Source organism: Phaseolus vulgaris, chromosome 1 (assembly GCF_051622355.1).
Source record: "Phaseolus vulgaris cultivar YP4 chromosome 1, ASM5162235v1, whole genome shotgun sequence".
Taxonomy (NCBI): Eukaryota; Viridiplantae; Streptophyta; class Magnoliopsida; order Fabales; family Fabaceae; genus Phaseolus; species Phaseolus vulgaris.
Window position 1 is genome coordinate 37114586 of NC_143498.1, and position 11629 is coordinate 37126214.

Below are 11629 nucleotides of genomic sequence, written 5' to 3' on the forward strand. Positions count from 1 at the left end.
AGTTATTTCGATCAGGCTCCGCCACTTGTTATAATGATCAAGCTCCCCAATTATACATGTTTACGTTCACTTTTATCCTTTAAAATAATAATTATTTATCTTTCAATTTATTATTATTACATTATATTTGAATTCTATATTGCATTTGACATTTGTAAAACAAAGATTTAACTCATGCTAGTGATTTATTTAATTGCTAACCTGCATAATCCAAACTAATGCAATTTCTGGTGAATTACAAGTTAGATTAGGTTGTCTTGTTAAGTTTAGATTTATTTATTTCTCATTAATTTTAGAGTTAAATATGTTTTTAATTTATAATAAAGTATTAGATTTTGTTTGTGTTACCTTAAAAAATAAACAAATATTTATTAGGAATTGAAAGTTATAATTTTTTTAATATATATATATTAAAAAAATTATAACTTATTAGGAATAAAAAAAATTGAAATATTTAATGGTTTATTATATTATTAATCTGATTTATTTGTGTCTAGTTTATGGTTATAATAGCACTTTATATTTTTTATTTTCTATATTTGTATTTATTCTGTGAGTTATTATTGAATGATGAATTCAATTCAACGAGAAGGTTGACTTGGATATAGAGCTCAATAATAAAATAGGCTCACCAATCCAACCTTTGTTTTTTTTTTTTATATAAGTTGGTTTAATAAGGTGTTTTTTTCCACCTTTCATTAGTTTTAGAATGGACTTTCCGAAAAGTCATTCCAAAATAAATAGGAAATGTCACCATTTACAAAACAGCCCATATGAGTAAACAAAATTGAGTTAAAAGGCTGAGCTAGCCCAAGAATCATTAAGTGGGTTGAGCCCAATTTGGTAGCTACACAGGCTGCTTAGTCTAAAACAAACATAAAATAAAAAGAAAAGGTTTTTCTTCCTGCACCCCCATAACTTTAAAATACGTTTTACCCTTGGCATTTCATTTGAAAGTTGGTTCCTCCTTCGTTGATAGCTTAGTGGTGGTGATTTGTAGCTGGGTAAGGTACGTGAAAAAGGTGTGAAGTTTGATTTTGTTGTAGTGTATCGAAAGAAAAAAAAATGCTTTTCTGAGTAGGCGTTTGCATAAGATTATTTTTTACTTCTAAAATACACATTCTGAAATAGTAATACTAATATTTCAGAATGTCTAATAAAAAACTTTCTAGAACTACTTTTTGAAATATTTGTAGATAATTCCATAAAATATCTTTTCAAACAATATTGTTTTAAGTTTTGAAACACATAATCTAGAAAGTAAAATATGTATTCTAAATTGATCATTCCAAAAACCATATTTTCACCTTTTAGTTTACGTTCACGCTAAAGTTTTTTTTCTTTAGTTCTACTTTTTTTGAAAATTAAATTTGATTTTGTTAAATTTACTATGGATGACGACTTCTAACAAGGATATTAAAAAAAGTTGACATATTTTTGGTATAGATAATCTTCTAATACAATCTATAATAAATGTATGCAACAGCATAGCTCTTCTTTTAACTGATGCGCAGTTGATAATACACAATCGATTTCACAACTTCTTCATCTAGTTTTGATCATTTTCTTCTACATATACATCAATTCAATTAATAACACCATGAATCTATGAAATACAAAAATTCATTAAAAAAATAAAAACAAACACCTTTCTGGATTATGCTCTTCAAAACAGCTTTTTGAAATATGATTCTGGAACACAAAATCTAAAAATATTTTCTAAAAAGGCTAGTCAGGAAAATTGTTCCGAAAATATAATCTGAAAAGATTTTCTAGAATTCCAAATTCAAAATTGTATTTTGGAATATCAAATCCATAATACAATCTAAACCTAAATCCCTCAACTTCTATTCCGAATTCTATTTTCCACAATAACTCTGCAATTCAAAATTCAAAAGAAAAAAAAAACCCAAAAACTCTCTTTTTAAATAGGGCAGTTTTGTCATTTCATATAACTGATAGGATGCAGATTTAAATTTATTGGGTTCAGTAAGCAAAAGCTTTTTTATGAAGTAAATACATTAAACTCTCAAATTAATGTAGGAACTTTTTTATTAAATTTGGTAGCGTTGAGGAACTAGAAAAATGTCGATTTTGGCATCACTCATTGTTCAAATAGTTACTAGATATGGTAAAACTAATGAGCATGCCAACTTAACATTATTTGGTTTCCATTCTTTCTTGCTTCCCTTCCACCTGAATTCCAATGAGTTTGTTCCAAAAATCTCTTAAACCAAAAAAGAAAATCCTCCAGCAACTTTAGGTTTTTAAAGTCATTCAAAAAAGTTGAACTCGTTTGATCCAACGCGGCTTTACATTCACTAAATTTTGTACATCAAAAAGAAGACATCCTCTGTTCTTGAGGTCAAACAAAATTGTGGAGACAGACAAAAGTTTGAGAAACTCAAACTGACAAAAAAATCACATTCAGTGATCAATAAGCATCTCTAGGATTCTAGAAGGAATTTAATATCTTTTATGCCCACGCCCTTTGATCCCATCTCAGATGGTTCTTCCGTGGACAGTTCTTTCCTCCTTTCCTGCAACACCAATAGTTTCTCTTCAATGCTGTTTTTAGCAATGAATCGAACGATCTTCACGGGCTGTTTCTGTCCAATGCGGTGGACACGATCCATTGCCTGTTCCTCAACTGCATGGTTCCACCATGGCTCCATAAAGTAGAGTCTAGAGGCAGCTGTGAGATTTATACCTGCACTTGAAGCCCTGAGGCTTGCCAGCAGAACAGTTGGGCCATCACTTTTTCCCACTTGAAACTGCTCAATAACATTGGCTCTGTGTCTAGCATTCATTGACCCATCAAGACGCAAAGTCTTGAAACCAGCTGCATTCAGAGGCTCTTCAAGTAACAAAAGCAACTTTCGAAATTGTGAAAATACAACTGACTTTACAGCTGGATGCTGGTCCCTTGATTCATTCAGAAATTTCATCAGGGTAGAAACCTTGGACGATAATGGTGTTTCTGATGCTGAGCTCGGTTCAGCACTGTTTGTCTCTGGCTGGGGAGGGGGTGAGAACAAGTCAGATTCCAAGAGTTTTCGCCGGCAAAGAGGACAACCACTTCTCGTTTCTAGAGATCTCAGGATACAGTCACGGCAGAAAATGTGAGCACAACGTGTGATCACAATTTCCATTGGAGAAGATAAACAAATTGGACATTCAAAATCTTCACCTTCTTGCAGCTGCGCAAGTAATGTTTGCAGCAATTCAGGATTATAAGAAACAACTGCTTCTCCTGTTCGTAAAATAAAACCTTATGTCAGACATCCTTCATAACTCACCTCAATAAATATACATAAAATCAAGTTTCACTGAGTCTAAGCAAAGATCCATCTCTAGTGATTACAAAGATATGTTTTTAATGACATAATAAGAGTCCTTTCTTTTAGCAGGAATACTTCCTTTCCATTTGAATGAAGCTACAAGGGAGTCATTCATCATCTAGATCTCTCAGACACAAAGAGTAAAAGAAGGGACAAAATTTCCCAAGTTGGTCCACCATTCATCAAATAAATTACTGCCTTCCCATTAGTAATTTAGTATTATCCCCATTTCCCTAGGCAGCTTTCAGATCATAATACCAAATATTAATCCTAAACAATTCACAAAAACATTTATTTGGACATATGATTAACTAAATTCCAAACAATTTCACATATTTGGACATAGGATCACACTCAATTTGAGAAAATCAAATGGTGAAGAATGAAATAAACATAATCTTCCATTTCTGACTACGTGTAGGCCATTGCTTAAAATGAAATATCTTGCCAACAAGCATGTAACTCAATTGGCATTGGTACAAAGTCCTTTACGACTTGGAAGAGATGAGAGAATTGGAAGTTTGATCCTCCATCATGGTCCACATCCTTCTCCCCTCCCCAAGAACTTGCCTTTCCATTATGCAAATATTAAAAAGGATTTCAATTAAGCAGCTACACAATTGAAGTTGAGGAAGGTACTTTTCCACACCCCAATAAGACAATAACAAATCTTTACAAGAGAGGTACATAAATTATTTCACCACATAAAGCTGAAATATTTCATTCATATAATTGCTTGCAAACAATGCTTCGAGAATCAGAACTTCATACAGCTGCAATATTCCATTTACAGGAACAGCAATTTATAAATGTATTGTCAAAAGGCCGCAAAACACTCGACCTCCCAATTCCAACCCCGCAAAACTCCCAATTCTTTGAAATTGAATGAGAACAATATCTCATAAGTATAATGTTTTTTTAAAAAATTAAAAATTCAGGCTGAAGCAACTATGGCACTGAAAGAGAAAGCATGAGAAACCTAACTAAACCATTGATTGGGAAAATTATACCTTCATTATTTGTAATGCTGCGTTGTGAGTGAAATTTACACAATTTCAAATCAACACAGATTTGGCGAAGTCTTAGAATACTACTTAGCATCTCAGTATACTGGGAAAGTTGACTATCATCATAGATAAAACTTCTTCTCAACAATGCCTTTGTTTTCTCTTTCTCCCGATCATACAGCTGACGTTCTTCCATAGAAAGCTCAACATAACAAATCTCAACGGTTTTAGGTGGCAGACACACCAATGCCATATCTTTTGTTCTGCGCAAAGCAATTGCTTCCATCAAAACCTACAAAATAAACCAGAAAAAACGTAACCTTACACAAAAATATAAGACAGAAAAATAGAATAAGAATAATTATTAATCATCATTAAAATTAAGCACAATAAATTCAACTCCATTTCAGTATAACACGGCTGCAGATAAACTAAATAAAGACAACACTAATGTTACACTGCAGTTTATGCCCACTTGCAATGGCAACCCCCAATCATATTGTGAGAAAAACAACTAACCATACATTGTGTTATCGTGTTACCTGCAATCTGGTGAGCCCTTTATCTAAGCCCTGATTAAGAGGGCGTTGCACAAACGCTCTCCAATGTGCTCGTACCGAAAACGGACTAAACCGCAAAAAGAGCATGAAAGAAAACAAATCAATGCAACCAGTTTGAATCGGTGTCCCTGTGACTGCCCATCTGTACTTACCTTTTAAGTTGCAAACTGCCTTACTGAGTTTGGCCGTGAAATTCTTGATGGTGTGTGCTTCGTCCAATATAATTCTCCGCCACTCCATTTGCTTTGCCGGCATCTCCTCCGGTTCATTAGACAGAGTAGAGTAAGTAGTCAACACCAAATCATACTTCTTAAGCTCCTCAGTATCATGTGTCCTTTTTTCCCCGTAATACATGTAAGTCGTCAATCCACCAGGCACTGTGTGATCCTCCAATTGCGTTATCCATGCCGACATAACAGAAGGAGGACACACCACCAGCGTTGCATTTGTTCTCACTTCGCTTTCAAGGGAGCACTCACCTTCATTCCTGCGTCGCTTCTCTAAAGAAACCGACTTTCTGTCCGTTCTCCATTTTTTAGAGACACCCATTTGGCTCCTTTTATCAAAAGCAATCAGAGAAAGCAAAGTTAAGGTCTTTCCTAACCCCATCCCATCGGCGACGATGCCACCTCGCAAAGGGTCAGGCCTTCTATTGGTTTGATAACCGGTTAAGATATTTACGAATAAGCCATTGTTTTCTTCCCAAAAGGGTGGCAGGTCATCAGCTTTTTCTTTGCGAACGAGCCACGCGAGACCCTCCTTCTGGTGAGGGAGAAGCTCGGTTCTGATGATGCTCCTGGGAGGCTCCAAGATAAAGATGGCTCGGTTCTTGTTGGTGAGGTTGCTGTTCACAAGGTCAAAAATGGCGTCGACGGTCATGTACTTCTTCTCCGCCTTGGTAGCCTTAACGGCGGCGGAGTCAGAGAGGGTGAAGGAGGCTTCGGACTCGGTGATGAGTTTGCGGGAAGAACGGGAGACGGCGTCTTTGACGGCATCAAAGGCGGGGAGGCGGGCGAAGATGTGGATTTGGCAGAGAATTCGCCAGCTTTTGCGGGCGTCGGGTACGATGGCTTCGACGGTGATGATGTCGTCATCGATGAGAGGGGAGAGGATGGCGGCGACGGGGCGTTCAATGTAGCCGATGGTGTGACCGTAGATGTTGGTGACGATGATGGCGTTGGCGTCGTGAATGTTGTAGGGCTCACGGATAAGGAGGAAGACGGAGCGGCCGCAGACGGTGGCCGAATAGTTCTGTACGCCGACGATGTAAGCCTCCATGAAACCGAGAAGGAATTTGTCTGAATGCATTCTTGGGTTCTTGGGGTTTGCATTCACCCGTTGGGGTTTTCGTTTCTTGATTTTGAATTCAAGAGCTATTTAAACACCAACACACTTCTCCACATGTGTATGTGGCACTTTGCTGCTGTTGATGCACTAAGTTCAAGAATCATAGATCAAAATTCAGGAACCAAATCGACATAAACAATCATAAAAAAATTTAATTATCATAAAGATAAAGTGATATGTAATCACATAATTAATTATATGAATTTATTTTACTCAATAAAGAAATAGTTTTTTAATATTTATATGATATTTTTAAATTAATTTTAAAATATATTAAATTTATTATTATATATATATATAATATAAATAATTTTTATATAATCGAGTATATATTAAGTTTGTAACCAATATAATTGATTATATAATATAGAAAAATAAAATAATATTAAATAATATAAAAAATAAAAATATTAAATGTTAGATAAATTTATGCAATAAAATATTTAATAATATTATTAATAAAATTAATAATAATTACTAATATATGTTTACTTTAAAAAATATTTATAGAAAAAATTATTAAAAATACTCTTATATATTTTTTCTATTTTATATTATTACCAACATCCCAGTTAGCTTAGACAAGGTTGTGTCTCTTGCAATAAAGAACCGAAATGGGCCTTGTTTGTACATTTTGAAAAAAGAACCTCAAGGAATGGCCCATTTATATCTTACATATAGAGATTTCTTTTTGTACCCCATATTGTCCTTCTGCATCCCACTAAATATGAAAATTCTTATTTTATTTTTAAAAAATTACTTTCATATTTGACTTTCCATATTTTTTAGTAATCATATTATTAAAAAATTACTTTCTTTTTGACAATATAAAAGTTATTTGACTTTCAGATTTATTGTGTAATCTACAAACAATTTTATTTTTGGATTATAAAATTTAGATGTTTTATTTAATTTTTTGATTGTACAATCTCAAATTTTTTTGATTGTACAATCTAAAAACCTTTTTAGTTTTCAGATTACACAGTTTTTTTAACTTTTAAAAATTGTACCATCTATAATATTTTAGATAAATAAAGGCAATGGAGAAGGAAGTAGTGGGAAGAATGAGAGTGAGAAAGGATAATTTGATGCACATGGAAAGAAAGTATGAGAGTGTAGAAAGAAATGACTTTTACATCTAAGCTGCTTTTAATTGTTAATTAACATATGCTTTTGCTATACCTACACCCCTATGATTACTACTGCACCTCATATCAACTACAAAAAACTAAAATAACACACTCCACTACTTTTGTTACTATTTTTGTTACTTATCAATGTTGTTACCACTGTCTCTTCTTCTTCTCCATTGCACCCTAGTTATTTAATGCACTATTTAAGAGGAAGAAGAAGAAAAAGAGAGAGTAAAAGAGGAAGAAGAAGAGAAAGAGAGAGAGTAAAACGATGAGTTTAATATAATTTTTTTTTTAACAAATTTTTTATAATTATAAATATTTAAATACTAACTCTCTTCTTCTTCTCCATTGCACCCTCGTTATTTAGTGTACTATTTGAGAGGAAGAAGAAGAATAGAGAAAGAGTAAACTGATGAGTTTAATATAAAATTTATTTTTAACAAATTTTTTATAATTATAAATATTAATTATTTGTTGTCTAATAATTTTCATATATCAACAGTGTCAGATAATTTATATTTATTTTAACTGAGATATTCATAAAAAATATATTTTAATTCGGATAGGTTTTATGCACAAATAAACCATTTATATTTAATTTCAATTAATTTTTGTGAAAAAAACAAAATTTTACTCTTATATTTTTATCAATTAAATTGGTTAGGCACGCATTTATGAATTAATTTTCCTTTAATTTATTAAAATTTATTACATTTCCAAACTTCCAGTAAACATATTTTACAATTAAGAATATTAAAATTTTATTTTTTATTTAAATAAATTAAAATTTATTTTAATTGAAACATAAATTTTTCTAACTATTTTTCATGATTCTATAATTTAGAAACAATGTTGTAATTACCAACAAATAAAATGTAAAAATAAATAATTATATATATTTTTCAATTATTTTTAAACAGAAGGAAAAATTGTAATATTACTTTTCAATTAATTAAAAAGAATTAAAAAATTTACACATCACATCTCTAAAAAAACTTCCATCAATTTTTTCTCCACTTCTCACTCTAATTATCTTTATTCAAACAATTCTTCTCTCAATTTTCCTGTTAAATCAATCATTTCGCAAACTGTGAAATTATTCTCCAATTCAAACAAACCATTACTTTTTTTTCATGGTGACACTTTTTATTGAGGAAAGAAAAGTGTAAAGTAAAAAAGTAAAACATAAATAAGAAATAAAGTAGACATAAATATTATTCATACATATATAGAACAAAAGTTAATTATTTGATTGGATAAATAAAATAAGTAAAAACTAATTGTGATTATTTTATTTATTTTTCTTATAATTTATTTTATTATTTTTTTAATTTAATCATTATTATTTTATGAATAATTAAATAAACAAATTAATAAAATTTAAATAAATATATATACAATTTTATAAAATATAGTATTAAAGAAATTATTTAATTGTTAAAAAAGAAATTATTAAGTTATTTTAAAATAAAGAAATTTATTAAATTATTTATTTATTAAATTAATAAATAAATTAGTTTTTATTTATTAAAGAGTAAAGTTGTTCAATTAAAAGATTGCACCAAATAATTTTACCAAATGATGGATATCTTTATATAATGATTATATACATTACTATTACTACTACTACTACTATTATTATTATTATTATTATTGTTATTATTATTATTATTATTATTAAGTTTAATTAAATTTCATGTTCCTCATAATTTTGGTTACCCTTAATTAACCTTTCAAATTTCTTTGGTTAGAGTAATTAAAGCTTTTATAATTTTCAATTGATTTTTTTTCATTTAATTCTTTAGTTTACTTGGTAACATTATTGTTATCTCTTCATGTCATCTTACTTATCTATCTCCCCATATTAATTTTTTTTTGAAGTTTTGTAGTTAATATAAAACGATATTGTGGTTAATATAAAATGACAAGTGATTTTTATTTTTATTGTATTATCTTAAATTCGTACAGTCAGATAACTAGTATGTTGAGATAGATAGATGCTATTTGGGTGAACTCCTTGTTTGGTTATTAAGGAGATCGTTCTAACATATGACGTGGCTCGGTCTCCCTGACCGAGCTGACCGAGGCACACACTGACGTGGCTTGGCCTCTTCGACCGAGTTGGCCGAGACACCACGCACGACCATGCCGACCGACACATATAACCATTAACGCTCAAACCAAGGTCAGTGAAGCTAAACTACCATTAAGAATTAGGTAATGCAACCATAAGTGTGATCCATTCCACTAATCAGGCCCAATGAGGTAAGCCCATTAAAATAATATAAATAACACACATTCCAGGGAGCAATGTACGTCATTATTACTGTATACCTACCAGAGTATCGAACACCCTTTACTGACTTGAGCGTCAGAGTGCCTTCTGCAGGTACCTCCCCCATTTGGCATTCACCCGAGACCGAGAGCCGAAGGAGCAACACGAAGGCGAGAAGGATCCTAGTGAAGCCCTAGCAATCTGCCCGACCGAAGGAGGAAGACGAATACTTCAATAGTTCTTTAGGTCCCATCTGCCCAGTAGGAATAATTGGCGCCCACCGTGGGGCCGAGAGAAACTAGCTGAAGAGAGAAAGTAGATGGTCTCAACTAGAAGCATGGAAAGGATGAATGATGCCGACCAGGCAATGATGCTGCTGTCTTTGCAGAGAGATTGCCGAGAAGAAGAGGAGGACAGAGGAAGTTGTCCAGAAAAATGAACAAGAGACGCAAGCTCTCCGAAGGGAGAATAGAGAGATGATGAAGAAGGTGATGGAGGTAGGACCGTCCACTAGACTGACCAATGTTGTCGGCAGGTCCTTCGCCTCTCCTCCCAATCCTAGACCGGTGGAGGAGACAAGAGACAAGATTCTCACCCACGAGATGGAGGGAGATTCCTTTCTCAACAGGTCGGCTAGGACGACCATCACCACAGACTCAGCCCGCCGACACCTGTTCACCAACACTATCATTGAAGTCCCACTACCAGACAAGTGGAAGGGTTTCAACCGAGACCGGTATGACGGGTCTACCGACCCGGACGAGCATATTGATGCATACACCACCCATACGAGTCTCTACACCTCGGACGATGTAGTGTTGTGCCGAGTGTTTCTACATCGCTGAAGGGAGCAACCCTCAGCTGGTTTACCAAGCTCTCATCCAACTCCATTGATAGCTTTGCCACACTCGTGACAAAGTTCGAGACTCAGTTTGCCACTAGCAGACCACATCACCTGACCTCCATCGCCCTGGTAGGCATCCGCTAGGAGAAGGGAGAATCGCTGAGAACCTTTGCTGATAGGTTCAACAAAGTGGCAATGAGCATCCGGAACTTCAGCCCGGACGTTGTCATGCATCACATGCTGACAGGCCTACGCCCAGGGCCTTTTGCTGATAACTTGTGCATGCAGCCGACCGACAACCTGGACGAGCTGAGGAAGAGAGCTACTAAATATATGTAGCTGGAAGAACTCAAGGAGTTCCATAACCAAGCCCGTGCCGAGGCTACTGGAGAGAAGTGTAAGAAAGTATGGCTTTAAACTAGAGGGGGGGGGGGGGAGGTGAATGGTTTAAAGAGGGTTTTCACAAACTTTTAACTCTAGAATGAAATTACTTCGAGAAAACTTGATTCATAATTCAGTTTGCCAAAAACACAAAGCAATTTAGCACAGCACCAGAAAAACAATCGGTTGTTTATACCAGTTCACAAATATAAACTGAAAATAAAGAGTTCAAGGGATATAGAGATTGTACACATAGAGTTATACTGGAAGAAGAAGAAGAAGAAGAAGAAGAAGAAGAAGAAGAAGAAGAAGAAGAAGAAGAAGAAGAAGAAGAAGAAGAAGAAGAAGAAGAAGAAGAAGAAGTAGTAGGTCACTCAGTTATCAGAGCACTGGGCGAGATATCGTTCGATTATCAGACAACTCACACAAAGAAAGCACAGTGTGTCGACACTGTTGGGACCACTATTTATAGGGCCCAAGGACATCGGAACGCAAAACGTAAAAATGATCTCAACCGTTAGATCTCCCAGATCCAACGATCCACAATGACTCTCGCCCAAAAAACCCCTCATTAATGCAGGTCACGTCACGCCGCCTGAGGTCACATCACACCTCGGGAAGCCTAATAGTCACGCACCTAAGGGGAGACCGACCGACACCTACCATTAAAGACTCATCGGATGTGTCCATCCTCGAGCCTGGGGCAACTGTACTGGTATGGCCGACCAACACATATGA

At 34.1% G+C, this 11629-nt stretch overlaps 1 protein-coding gene across 1 annotated transcript; it reads right to left on the reverse strand.

The window, feature by feature from the left end:
* Positions 1–2286: 2286 nt before the first annotated feature.
* On the reverse strand, positions 2287–6350 carry LOC137813914 (DNA/RNA helicase protein). The gene is made up of 3 exons (XM_068616396.2): positions 4891–6350; positions 4352–4640; positions 2287–3253 (listed from the first exon to the last, which is right to left on the reverse strand). The coding sequence occupies exons 1-3, from the start codon at positions 6214–6216 to the stop codon at positions 2448–2450; spliced, it is 2421 nt and encodes an 806-aa protein (XP_068472497.1). The 5' UTR covers positions 6217–6350; the 3' UTR covers positions 2287–2447.
* Between the last annotated feature and the right edge of the window lie 5279 nt (positions 6351–11629).

Coding starts and splice junctions, on each gene's coding strand:
- LOC137813914 (XM_068616396.2), bottom strand. CDS start 6,216: ATGCATTCAGACAAATTCCTTCTCGGTTTCATGGAGGCTTACATCGTC. Junction 4,641..4,890: donor AAGGGCTCACCAGATTGCAG/GTAACACGATAA, acceptor TTTATTTTGTAG/GTTTTGATGGAAGCAATTGC. Junction 3,254..4,351: donor CAGCATTACAAATAATGAAG/GTATAATTTTCC, acceptor TTTTACGAACAG/GAGAAGCAGTTGTTTCTTAT.